At 43.4% G+C, this 14,535-nt stretch overlaps 1 protein-coding gene across 1 annotated transcript in view; it reads right to left on the bottom strand.

Moving 5' to 3' along the window:
- RBM20 (RNA binding motif protein 20) overlaps positions 1-8,739 on the bottom strand; it is a 512,103-nt gene extending 503,364 nt beyond the window's left edge. The window contains exon 1 of the mRNA XM_086922775.1: positions 8,453-8,739. Coding sequence (XP_086778901.1) covers positions 8,453-8,631 — 179 coding nt within the window. The 5' untranslated portion in view covers positions 8,632-8,739. The remainder of the gene's footprint in view (positions 1-8,452) is intronic.
- Between the last annotated feature and the right edge of the window lie 5,796 nt (positions 8,740-14,535).

The raw sequence follows: 14,535 nt of genomic DNA, 5'->3' as shown, positions 1-14,535 counted from the left end.
AGTATTTGCTTGAACACTGCTGCAATCAGATAACTTGGGAAAGTATTTCAAACTGACTTGGGCTTCTAAACAACCAACCGATTCTGTTCATAGAAATATAAAATGTGACTGGCTAGGACAAGAACCACACATTATTCTAATAAATAACCAGGCTGAAACTGACAAGTTGAATGACTACAGCAGCAGCGGCTTGGCAAATGTAAGTGCAACTCAACAAACATTGTGGACAATATTGATTCTTAATGACTTTCTTTGACATTAATGTGTGAACACGAATCTTTGCATGGCCAATAAAAACACAAAACAAATACTTGGTACAAGTATATGGATTTCCATTATATCCAGTATATTCTCTACCTCTTTGCCTTCACTATTCTAGTGCAACTGATAAAGTGAATTTAACATTGATCTAACCTTGTATACAGTACTTGAGCCAAGGACAGAGCTGCCTCAAAAAACTCTAAAGCAACACCTCCTCTGACTTAAAGGAAGCCCAAAGGAATCACTGCCAGGCAATCACGAATTTTACTTGTGTCCTTTCTCACCTGTTGCTACCTTAACATTGTAGTCATTTCACTAAAATCATAGGGAAGCAGAAATTATAGCACAGATAGTTTTCAGGAAGTGACCTCAAACTCTCCCTTCACTTAAATTGCGAGTACTTGTTTGAAAACAATGGGGCATATTTACAAGATAATGACGCAGAGCAGCGTTGCAAGCCATCTTGCTGCGCTGAGCTGTGTCATTAGGAAAATGCAGGGATGTGTCGTATTTACAACAATACAACAGATCCCCGTGCTTTCCACTGCACTGGAGCACAATAGGATGCCTAGCGCCAACACCATGGTGCAAGTGTGCCTGCGATGCCAGATTGTTTTTGTGCCAGAAGGGGCACCTTCTTGCACAAAAACAGTTATCGATGCAGTTTTCTTCCTTCTATGTGCGCGGTAGAATGCAGCACATATAGAATGAGGAAAAAACGAGGAGAAATAAAAGTATTTCTGCTCATTGCACCACTTGTACCCACAGCAACACCCATGGAACGTCCCTTTCACGGAGAGTAATGCATGGAAGGGGGCAAGTGCTTGTAAATATGCCCCAATGTTTATTGAAAACACCAGGCTGCAGTATGTTAATGAATAGTAAGTGACAGCAAGTACAAACAACTCTTACAAAAAAATAACGTTAAATGTTAAATGCATATTTTTAAATCTCAGTAGCCTGATTGGCTACATGTCTGTAGTTGCAAAGCAGCTCATATGAGGTTCAATCAGCCATACAGGAGTAGAATGTGTGGGACCACTGTAATCTCCAACTTATGTCCTTAGGTGTTAATTCTGCTTTTACGAGCAAGTTTGTGAGCGTCCTTGGGTGAGTATATGTGTAAAACTTGGTGAACACCTGCAATGTAGCAGTTATTCAAATTTTTGCAGATAGTTTCCTACCTTAAGAACTGTTATCCTTTACAGGGTAAAAGTAAACACATTTGCAAGGTTTGGAAAGGGAACTCTCTCCAAAATTGAAAGAGGCATGGGGAAGGAGTTTCTTCACAGGGAAAAATATTTGCACCAAAAGAAACAAAAGGTATAACGTTTAAATTAAATTTAATATCACATTTTTACATGTGGAAATATACAATCACAGTAAATGGATATGCAAGGGACAACTCGTGAATCTGTGACAGCTGAGCTTCCAAGGAATACTTCTGAATGTTTTTTGGAAATTCCTGAAAAGTTAGAAACATTCTGAAAACACCCACATTGGTACATTTCGAATGCTCAAAGCAAACTTTTGTAAATCTTATGCACAGTTTGTCTGGTATTTTTTCAGAAGCTCCTTACAACGTTAATGATGGAGTTGACATACACCCATCTACAGGAGTTTTGAAAATTAGATATATGACTTCTTTATGTTTGTCGTGCAGCACGGTATACTATGATTGGTGCTAACACACCTGAATCTGATCGACTGGTTTGTCGGGTGCATCAGTTATTCACTGGTTGTACCTCTGGTACTGTTGAAGGGATCTGGAGTAGATTAGATTTAACTATGGTACATATTTTACATTGTTGCATGTTTTATTACATTTTTGTGATACTTTATATGATATTATGTACTTTGTGTGCGTGATGCAAGAGACAGTCTGGTAGTTCTATGACAAGGAGGATGGAATGTAAACAGTGGGGTGGGGACATTATATTATTAAAACATCTGATGTTTATTATGACTTCCAGAAGAAGCAGATTGTTATTTCTGTAGAGTACTCTTAAAGATTGTAAATCATGTGATATAACTGCTCAAAAGATCCACTACTAGTGAGAAAAGATTTAGATAGATAGATAGATAGATAGATAGATAGATAGATAGATAGATAGATAGATAGATAGATAGATAGATAATGTCTATATATATATGTGATTGAAAACAGCTATTAATAAGGATACGATTCATAGGTAATTGTATAATTTGCACGCTGAAGAAAAGCAATGAGAATTAGTGCTGAGCAGCTGCTGCCCGTGGAGGGAGTACCGATGGGGCAGAAAGGCGGGGCAGGGGAGGGGTAGGGTGGGGGGTGCTAAAAACCGGAATATGGATAATTGGAGGTAAGTAAACAATTTAATTAATAAAACAATTTTCATAGTGAGCCGTGCATCACATTTTGCGATGCAGGGCGCATGACGAAATTCGTTATATTTATTAAATTGTTTGCTTACCTCCAAATATCCATATTCCGGTTTTTAGCACCCCAACCCCACACCCTGCCCCTCCCCCGCCCAGCCTTTCTACCTAACCGGTACTCCCTCCAAAGGCCGTGGCTGGTGTTGAGTAGTTAGCTATGCTCCTCTTTGATATATATATATATATATATACATACATACATATATACATATATATATATATATATATACATATATATATATATATATATATATATATATATATATATATATATATATATATATATATATATATATTTGCAACAATGTATCCCAATTCCTAAGCAAAGGATACAGGCGAACTCCTCAGCAAATTGTTCAGCAAATGCTTTATTTAAAAGAGTAAAGATTGACTGTCTACGCGTTTCAACTGCTCACAGCAGCCTTGAGCACGACATATATATTTATATATTTACAATATATATAACACCAATGAGCTGATTTTATTCGTTAATTATGTTCCCCTTTTATATATATATATATATATATATATATATATATATATATATATATAGATATATATAGATATATATAGATATATATATATATATATAGATATATATAGATATATATATATATCTCAAATGGGACTATAATTAACGACTGAAATCAGCTCTTTTTTTTCTTCAGCATGCAAATGATACAATTACCTATAAAATTGTCATCTCATTAATAGTTATTTTAATTTACATGAACATAAGACATATGTGTATGTGTGTGTGTGTGTGTGTTTACACCTTTTTTCAAACTTGCAGCACATCGTGATTTTGTAAATGTGGAATATGTATGCGTGTCACTCAAAAGAAACAAAAGATGCAAATGTTCCAGAAAAGATGAATGTGCACATCGATATGTTGAGTAGTTTTAAAATAATATGGTCAGAAGTCAGAACCCTAGAAGGTTATGTAGGGCATTTAGCACTCGACGCCACGTCGCCATAATATTAGACGGCAGGGCTGGGGTGTCGCCATGTACTATAAATCAACTCAATGGGAGAGGCCTGGCTGCCTTCTGTCCGTATTTCCAATTCTCTGGATAAAAATGAATGGTGCTACAAACCTGTCTCTGTGGGTGAAGTCCATTCTGGTTCTCGTTGTTAGGGTGTTGCCGTATGTTTACGTCTTACTGTCTGCCCGTGGGTGTCTAGTTGTGTTGCATTAGGTGTGATGTGCAGAAGACTCCACAGGAGGCCTAGTCTGGGCTATATCGATCGAGCAGAAACTTGAGGGCAACTCTATACGCTACTAGTAACAGGTGACCCATGTCTCAAGTGTATTACTAACACTAGGAATCACAAGAGAACCGAACACGAAAAGACCTGCCGTTGTCATTAATAAGAGGCCACGGGTTTCGTACCTGTGGTGTTTTTGTCCAACGCAGAGACAGCAAACTGAACTGAATCAGCTTTAAGTTTGGGTCATGATTTTGAGTCACATTTTTTTTTTGTAATCCATAGAATCAAAGTGTGACATTCTTGAAGCTGGGTGCCGTCTCTTGCATTACCAGGGCGCATTCTATCTCGTTTGGGTATGCCGTGTATGTTGATCGTGGTATTACATAAACATGTTGCACTTGTGCAAAGGCTTAGAACAAAAACCGAATCACTTAATCAACTTTTATCATTACAGACAGAAAAAAATAGTCTGGGGTTTTTTAATCTTTGGTCTATCATTATTTCCCATCACTTTAGGTATCCTTTGAAAAATGTGCGTCACTTCACATTCTCTCTTAGATGACACAGTGACCTTTAGCCATACGCCTGTCCCGTTTGCCCCTTCTAACTCTGCGATATCAGTTTTGTTTCCCTACCTCGTTTACTGAGATGGGTACTATGGGGGGTGAACTTCTTCCCAAAGCATTCACTCATCCCGCTGCACAGGCGGCGCAGCGGCTTCATTCTGGATCCTCAAAGGTGGGTTGAAAGGGTGGTAATGTCCGACTGTTGCAGCTCACACTGAGGAATGGCGAATAGTCAATAACACTCCAAAAAAGTGAGCAATCGCACCCTTGGTGGAAAATTAAACTAACCCAGGGTGGACTTTTCACAGCCGAGCAACTGACAGTTCATTAAACCGAGAGTCTGCCTCAATCAATTCGTTTTATTTTTCCCCCTAAGGTGCGAATTTAAACCAAGCCTCAACATTTTAAAGATACACATTTATTATGAAATGCACTTGTCTTGTCTGCTATTTTTGCTCAGGTTTACAGTTTTAATTTTGTATATTGAAAAACTCAACAGGTGCAAGCAACACTGTCTGAGTGCGCTGTTTTGTGTGCTTAATAGGGAACCCCATCGGAAACACCGTGAAACGTCACTTTTTTCGAGGCGCTTTAGTACCTTACGGGGAGGAATTAGCATTAAAAGTTAGACTCGAGCTGCTTGGCCCTTTCCACAATGGAAAAGCGCCCTCGTATTTCCTTATCTGTCTGTCTGTCTGGGTGCTTCACGGCGTTAAAACGGTGTTATGCATTGCAATAAAATCACCTTATAAAATCACCCTGGAAGGGGAGCGTTACTAATCAGAGGGCGTTCCTTCTCAATAAAGGCTCGTTTCAAAGTTTAGGGGCAGATTTATGTAAACTGGCGCATCCCCAGGGATGCACCAGTTAACATGCGCCACAGTGCGCCACAGCTACGCCACCCATGGTGCGCCGCATTTATGATGCGGCGCACCATGGGGCAAAAACGGCACAGTTGCGTCACGCATCTGTGCCGTAAAAGTGACGCATTGCTGGAGTTGCGTCGCAAGCGCGACGCAGCTCCAGCAATGCTCTGGGGGGGCCTATTCTTTCAATGCTGCCTCAAGCCTTACGCCTGCTTCAAGCAGGCGCAGGGTTTTGACGCAGCATTGCCCTGAAAGTGACTGAGTGAAATCTCATAGATTTCACTCAGCCACTTTCAGGAGGCGTTCCTGCGCAGGAACGCCCCCCCTGCGCAGGAACGCCTCCTCATGGCGCAGTGCTGTACAACGTGACGCATCTCCTAGATGCGTCATGTTGTAAATAGGGCGCAGGGATGCGCCACGTTTCTGCGCCGTTGCGTCACGCAACGGCGGCGTAAACGTGGCGCAAGCCCTTCATAAATCTGCCCCTAAGTGTCCTAGCGCCGCACTGGTCATTATTGGACGGCAAGAGGCACCTCTGAAAGGGGTATATTGCAACTTCAAATCTAAGCTCCCATGAACGTTTTTTAAGATTGTGTTAATATAAAAATTACATTCCTAATGAAAGCAAAAATATACAACCACCCAAAAATATGTAAACTCTTTTGTAAACACATTCTTTCTTGTGTTTGAAGCAGTTTACCAGCTCTTTAATTTGGGCGTGAAGACTTTGAATAGGCCATTAGATTACCTTACCGTCTGAGAAACCTGACAGCGACAGGTAACTGACCAATCACGAATCAGCTTACAACTCTAGGCCATCGCTAATTTTTCTTTAAATCTGGACCCGTGATTGTGGTCGGATTGTCCAGATGGGTTGTTTACCCTATAGCCATTATGTCCCCGGTGCATTTAGTTTGGGGTTTCTCTACTCTGCAGGCCCCAAGCACCGGCCTGGCCGTAGATGTACACATGGGAAGCGGGGCCCGAGGGCCACGTGGCTTTTAAATGTCACTTGTGAAGAGCTGAGAACACTTTCTCCACACAGTTATCTTCCTTCCATCTTTGATTGTTGTTGCTCCCAATAAAAAGCACCTGCTTTAAGATGTCACTGTTGTCAGGGAGCAAATGCAAGGAAAGAAAGGCTGCATTCACTCACACCAGGGGGCATGCCACTTTGCGGGGCCCCGATAGGGAGAAAACATAGTCTGGTTTCATGAGAAGGGAGAAGATGGGTAATAAAAATAACGATTGTAACCACTTTGAAATTTGAAAAGTTGTCTAGTCGCTGATTTTAAAAAGAGTGGAACTCGAAGATCTGACGACCGACCGTGCATTTTTTTACTTCACCAAACTGTGATCCTGGTCAAATCGTAAAATCGTACTGAGTTTATGGGTTCCGTTCACGCTTTTCAAGAACCCAAACATTACATATTTTTATTTAAAAAAATAGAAAAATAAAGTAATAGGCTGGGCTATGGAATAGTTACTGCATACTGCTGTCAGCAGCTCTATGCCCCTGAAGTATTTGTCCTGCTGGTGTGAGCCACTCTGCCATCGTGGCCTTTTGAAGTTGGTGCCTATGTGGAACACCCTCTCACCCCCGTCTTCAAAAATAAGGCTAAATAAACATCCGTCACGATGGACGCGGGTAGGCATCCGCAGATTGATCACATCGCTGCCCGGCGTCACTTTGCACTTTACATCACCAGCACATTGCTGCACCTAACACGCACATGCACACCTTGATTTAAAGAAGGTACATGCACATTTAAATGTTGATTTATTTACCTATATTAAATTTTTATTGGCTGTTTTCTGAGGATGTTGCATTTTAAAATATGGAACTTCTTCCAGGCCCTGGCTAGAGGAAAAAAAAACATTTTGGGGGGGGGGGGGGGGGCGTATGGGCGTATGGAAACCCACACCAGTGGAGCACGCTCTGTTTCTGCTGAAAGTTTTGGTGCTGTTTCTTTCTGTCTGAAATGGAGCGGATCGTGCTTCAAGTAGCAACACTGTCCCACAAAGAGCATAAGTGTGTGGGAACTGGCAGCAAGAAGTATATAAAATTCAAATTCTCTTTTTTCGCAGTGCTTGCTTCCCCTAGAAAGTGGTTGCACAGTTTACGTAGAAGGTCCCGAAAGCAGAATGTTAAAACGTGTTCATGTTTTCATTATAATATCTTATATTGTTTTGCAGTATCTAACAAACCAGTGTCTTTGGAGGGCTAATTTACAGCGAAACAACAAAAATGACTTTCCTTCTTTCCAACAAGATACATCTACTTGAAATGGAATAATGTAATTCAGAATGTTTTCGTCTTGAAACACGTGGGCATGCACGCACATGTACGCATACATGCTCGCATAGGCACACACTTCAGAAAGCATGTCCTTGCTCATATCAAGTACAATTCCCTGTACCCTTGACAGTAAGGCCTTTCATTTCCTTCTGTGTCATAACGAGGCCATCACCTCTACAGCGCACGTGGAGTGTCACTAGTCCCCCAACAGGGTCCACACTCCCACTAACAAAGTATTTAGCACTTGATCACAATTTACACAATGAATGTTTGATATGTGAAAGACGCGGGAGGGATGGCATGATGGGAAGAAGGCAGAACTTTGTGAAGAAAAAGAAGTAACACTTTTGAAGGAAAAATATTTCGCGAATGACTGACGTATTGATGAGAAAGAGCAATGTTTAGGAGGATGGAATAGCAATTTAGAAAGATGGAACAAAAGTTTGAGAAGAAGTAATGTCATTATGGGCCCTTCAATGGGTGTTTTGTTGAGGAAGACGTATTTCGTTGCAGGGGAGGACATTTCTAGGGAAACAGAAAAAAAAATTCTAGGACTTACTGCATTCCGGGGCGAAAGAGTAACATGATGCTACGGAATTATATTTGGGAGACGACACATACGCGTCACACAAGCGCGGAGGTATTCAAAATTTGGACGGAGAGAATATTTATTTGGGCAGAAAGGATGCCGTTCTTCAGGGGATATGTTTGGGAACAATAAATAGCCCTTCACGCAGAGAGGCATTTTGCGATAAGATGTATTGCTGCGTCCCCCCTCCCTCGGCTCAGCCCCCTCGCCTCGCACACGCACACTGTACACAGCCTCTTACTTGTGCAGGAGCTGGTGGTGAGGGGACATGGTGGGGGCCCCTCCTGCGGGCGCCGCCGGAGCGGCCAGGGTGCCGCTGGAGCTGGTGGTGGGCACGGCCCCAGTGTTCCTGGCCTCCCTCTCGGGCTGCTCGCTCTCGCTGGGTTCCCGGGCCGGCTTCATGGCAGCGGCCAGGACCATGGGCGCACGAGCCGGCAGCACAGTCCCTCCCTCCCGCGCGCGCAGGTTTCAGCCGAGCAGCAAAGCACGGTCCTCTCAGCGCTGCTCCTCCCACTGTGTCCCGGGCCAGGCGGCTCTGCGTGTGCCGGGGAGGGGCCGTCGCTCACTGGAGGGCCGCAGCTGCCCACCACAGGCCTGCATCAAAGAGTTTATGGCCAAGGGTAGGAAGCAAGCGAGGGGGTGAAAGAGGGCTGTGCCTGTCATTAACAAATGGGCTCTTCCTCCCCAACACACCTCCAAACTTTGCAAAGTGTTGCAGCGGGTCTTTTAGTTAGCTCGCATTCCTTGGAAAACATGCTTTGCCTGAAAACCAGAGCTCTGTCCTATCATCGAGTTGTATGGAGTAATAACGTGAATGTGCTAGTTCAAATTCAATGAACAGAATCGATTTTTGACAGTTCATATCTCCCACATGTCACAAATTGGCCAGAATGGATTTTTGGGGGACAAATTCCATCTCACCACTAATAAGTAAAGAACAGGTTGAGTTTGGTCACTGCATGCATAAACAATCAACCCCTAAAGACCCCCCTGTAAAAGGAGTAGGGCCAGTGTGGTACTCGCAAAAAGTTAAAATGAAGTTACGGAAATACACAGCTCATAATTTTAATTTTGGCCGTATCTGTACTCATTTAAGACAAAGGTATCATGTTTAGACCGTTTTAACCTGAAGAGATTGATTACTTGGACATAGCAAATATCACTTTTTGACACATTGCTTTCTTCTCTTTTACATATATTTTTGCGAGTTGTTTTTCCTTTTAGCCTTGGAAGTGCCAATGAACACACAGTGAGCTGATTGGTGAATACATGCCAACTGCTCCCGTGGTGTTGCTTAGGTGAGGCACTTCCTCGACCCTCTTTACTTTTTGGTTCTCTTTTGAACACCTCTTTGATTTGAACACTTGTCAAACATTATTTGTACACCGGCCTGCCTCCTTAAATGTTTTTACATTTACAAAACAGACACAAATGGGGGGAATATGATTAAATGTACATTTCTGTGTCGCAAACATAAAGAAGAAGTTACGTGACATTCCTCTAGAAGTTTTCATGCAGCTGTGTGTTTCATAACCAGTTTTTTTAAATTTTTTATTATATTGCGTGGAGGGCGCCCTGGCTTATTCTTCCCTCTTTTGCCCCCCTTTTTGAATATGATAAAAATGTGCACAAAATGCAGCCGATAGTAAAAAATATGACAGCAGTGGCGGTTTCTTCACTTGGGCGGGGAGGCATTGCCTCGTCACCGCTGTGAGCTGCACAGAAAAAAATAAAATGGCAATTAAAAGATTTCATTGCCGTTTTATTTTTTACCGTGGAGTGTGCTGTAGAAGCCAAAAACCCGAGCCCAGAGACATACAGGGCATGTCCTCTACTTCCGATTGCCAGCAGAGGACAGAAGCAGTGGCAGGCTGGATGCTCCAAAGTGCGCATGTCACTTTGGACGGCTGTCTTGCCCCGCCCAAAGTGACTTGTGCACTTTGAAGCTCTCAACCTAGCTGTCTTAGACAGCTGGTTGGAGACCAAGCTGTAAAGTTTCCGATGTCCTCAGGATTGTGCTGATTCTCAATAGGGTCCACCTCTCGACTGCCCCAAGTCCGGAATTTATGTACACACGGACTAGTGGGATAGTCAAGTGAGGGAACGAAAGGGTAGGGACAGCTTGGAGGGAGATCTGAGGAAGGCACAGCAAAAAACACGGTAAATACACTGTTCCCCCTAATACATGTAACCAAACCAAACACTATACCATATACCAGTGGTTCCCAAACTTTTTTGACCCGTGGCTCCCTTGACCTTATTGGCAGTTTGCCATGGCTCCCCACCATTTTTTTACCGGTGAAAACATTTTTTTTATGATGCGTAAAAGCACCTGCTGCCCCGTTCCTGGCATCTAGCAGGCAAGATCAGAGTTTTGTCTAATAGAAGTTTTGATTCGAGGAAGTTGTTATTCTTGGTTAGGTAGTGCAGATGGTTGATATGCCTGTTGCACAGAACATGTACCATGCAGATCACAAAGTGAATGTAACATAAACAGGTCCGTGGGTTATTGAGTTTGTCCTTTGTCTTATGTAACATGTCCTATATGCTGATTTGCACACCTATGATTGATAGTCTCTGTGTAATGTGTGCGTTATGTACAGTGCTCTAACACCCTTCACTCAGGGCCGGCTCAAGGGCGGTGCAACCGGTGCCACCGCACCGGGTGCTGACTTCACAAAGGGGCGTAAATACAACAATAATACTGATTCTTACATTTTACAGGCTGTCGATGTGACAGCTATGCTTGCTGCAATGTTAAAAAGCATTTCTTTTGTTTCAAGGATTGGAAACAATCTAACGTTGATTATAAAAGTGAGTTTGTTTAGCATATACGAAAACAGCAAAGATTGTTTGCTCAACATTGATTGAAAAGGCGCTGCCTGGCCCTGCTGGCCCTGTCTGCCTGCCTCAACTGTGCCTTGGCTCTCTAGCCCGGCCTCGCCCTTTTGAGCCCAGCTGCTGCTGCACTAAACCTGAGACCCACATCTGCTTCTCTATGTTAGCCTTCTTTTTCATTTCTGTCTCTTGCTATTTGCCTTTCACCTTTTTGCAGTTTTGCCTTTCTGTGCTTTTGCCTTTTCCTCTCGCCACTTTAACCTTTATGCCCCTTTTGGCACCTTTAAGCCGCCGTGGTTCCCAAACTGTGATTAGCATTTCACCAGTATTATTTTTACTGTAACAACGGAGCACGTTAGAAATCAGACATAAAATATAAGCCAAACCAAGGCGTTCTTCTCTCTGAGAGAAGGCCTTGGCTTGGCTTATATTTTATGTGTAATTCCTAACATGCTCCATTTTTACAGTAAAAATAATGCTGGTGATACAGGTGTAAAACGAAGGTTAGGCAGAATGCCGATCTTCTGCCCAACCTTTGTTTTACACTCGTATCACCAGCATTATGTTTACTGTAAAAACGGAGCACGTTAGAAATCACACATAAAATATAAGCCAAGCCAAGGCATTCACTCTAGCTTCTTGGCTGCTTCACTTTCCCACATCGTGCCACGGCGCCCCTGGCTCCTCAATTCGGCGCACAGGGGCGCCGCGGCGCACAGTTTGGGAACCACGGCCATATACTGAAACAGTAGGACAAGCTATACCACTCTACCTGTAAAAGAAAGAGAAGTGATAGTACCAGGAGAGAGAAGAGGGTGTTTTGCAATTTTCCCAACACGAAAACTATGAGGAGAAAACAATAACAGTGAATCTTGTACATGTATGTGAAACAAGCTTCTAGTAGTAACAACATAAGAGATAACACCCCCAACTACCCGAATTAGGTGTTGAATGGCTTGAAGTGCATAGGCTGTATCCACCTGGACACTCCCTACTATTCTCTCTCTCCTTGTTTAAACAAACACAAAATAACAGGTAAGAAGAGCAGGTTAGTACATTAACGTACATGTACTATATTCTAAAGGAAGCAACTTTGTACTGTTAAAGGTTCCACAATACCAAGGCACAAAAGGGGTTGGATCACCGGGCATGCACTATAAAAAGCTTGGTTAGTACATATTTTTACGCTCTTTTCTTTGAATGATGCAGTGCGCCCACAAATAATGTAATAAGGCGTTCGGGGATTTTCAGGAAGCAGAATACCAATAGTCACAGTAAAATACAGTAATCAGGGAGGCTTTCCTTAGGAGAAATCAACGATAGGTCAATGCGCTTCCCTCTCTGTTGGAAGTTTAGAGTGCGCGCTATGATCAGAAGAACAGGCACGAAAGAGTGTTCCTCGTGACAAGAAATATCCCCAGCATGAAACCGCGGGAGCCGTTGGTCTCACCAACAGGGGATATTACCCACAAGGAAAGTAACCCCACAGAGTCTCCAAGCTCAACTCCACATGAGACCGTACGATCAATCTCGCTAACGGGGTAACCACAGGTCATGGACCAAAAGGAATGCTGCAGACTAAACCTTGGAAAAGGAGACACCAGTGCTACACCCTTACCGCATCAGTCTTCGGAGAAGATGTCTCTGTGGTCAGAACAGGATCGAGCAAAATAATCGTCAGTGACCGGACTCCCTCACTCCAGTATATCCGGATTCTGCCATGACGTCAGTCCACGTGGGGCGTCCCCCACGTAAGGAAACCCGGGAACTGTAGTTCTTTGCTCGGATATCGCCGATATACGCCTGTCAGTGTGCACCAGGTAGATGCGTCCTGACAATACATCCCCCTCCCGTAGAACACTGACAGACACGCAGCTTATTCGGGAAAGCACTCACCAAACATGCAGCATGTACCACCTCTGCAGGCTCCCACGAATCGTCCTCCGGACCATATCCCTTCCAAGAAACTAGATACCACAACTTATGTCTGGTTATTCTAGAATCCAGAATGCCCTTAACCTCGTATTCCGGATCTTGTTGAACCTAGATGGGAACGGGTAGTTTTTTGACTGGGCAGTGAGATGGCTTTAAAAGAGACACATGAAAAACATGGTGTATACGGAAATGAGTAGGCAACCTCAGTTTCAAAGCTACCGGGTTGATGTGTTTAACCACCTTATAAGGACCTATGTATTTTAGGGTTGAATACACAATGCCTCTTGAACCTGATGTTCCTGTCGATAACCAGACTAGCTCTCCCTTTTTATAAGTCGGGCAAGGCCTACGGTGTTTGTCTGCCTGTTTCTTGTACTGTTCTTTAGCATCTCGCAGGTTGTTTTGTGTAGCAAGCAATGTCTTCCTTATCTGATGCATTCTTTTGTGCACTTCTGGGAGCTTAGTGTTGTGACTGGGAAGTATAAAAGGAATAAAGCGAGCATGGAAACCATAGGTGCTGAAAAAATAAGCGTGTTGTGTGGAACTATGCGTGTTACTATTGTAAGCTATCTCCGCTAACCACAACCATTCCACCCATGCTTCTGTGTTCTGGTCCACGTAACATCGCAGAAACAGTTTCAGTGTTTGATTCAGGCCTCTCTGTTTGGCCGTCCGTTTGAGGGTGAAGGCTCATGGAAAGGGAGGTCTCTATCCACAACTCGGAACACTACATTTTCCAGAGGAGAGTGGTGAATTGTGTACCACTGTCGGATATGATCACTCTCGAAAGGCTGTATAACGGGACCACATTCGTTAGTAAGAACCGTGCTAACTGCCCTGCAGACGGCATCTGAGTGCATGCTATAAAATGCCCCATTTTGGTAAAGTAATCAATGACTACTATGATTGCAGTGCACCCCTGATCCCGGGGTAAACCCACTATGAAGTCCACTAAGATCCGTTCCCACAGGGTCTTTGGTGTGGGTAACGGTTGTAGCAGACCCTGGGTCTTGCGATGATCATTTTTCATCTGTGCACAAGTGGAACAGCGTTTCACCCATAACAGGACATCCTGACATACGGTGGGCCACCAGAACTGGCGTAGCACCCTCTCCATGGTCTTTTTACCACCAGCATGTCCTGCACCGGAAAGATCATGGCACCGCTGAAACACTAGTTTTCTCAGTTCCTGAGGTGGGACCAGCACTTGCTGACTCTTCATGGGCAGTCCATGATTCAGTTGCCATTTCGGATGATGTTTTAGCCAATTCCTCCAAGTAAAGGTCTGAATACATTGTTTTACCTTCCGCAGGTAGTCGTCTGTCTGTACTGTGAAAAGTACTTTCTTGGGTTCAATGATTGCTCCCTCGATCGAGGTCTGTTGATTGACGGGGTTTCTTGCCGTGTTAGTGAGTCTGCCTTCTTGTTATCTTTGCCAGGGCAAAAGATGACGATGAAATGGAACTCAGCAAAGAACAACATCTAGTGGAGCTGACGTGGAGTGAGATGAGGAGCGGCTCTCATGAACTGAAGATTGTTGTGATCTGTATA

The sequence above is a fragment of the Lissotriton vulgaris genome, chromosome 5 (assembly GCF_964263255.1).
Source record: "Lissotriton vulgaris chromosome 5, aLisVul1.2, whole genome shotgun sequence".
NCBI classification, from domain to species: domain Eukaryota; kingdom Metazoa; phylum Chordata; class Amphibia; order Caudata; family Salamandridae; genus Lissotriton; species Lissotriton vulgaris.
This window is presented reverse-complemented; position numbering and strand designations above follow the sequence as displayed.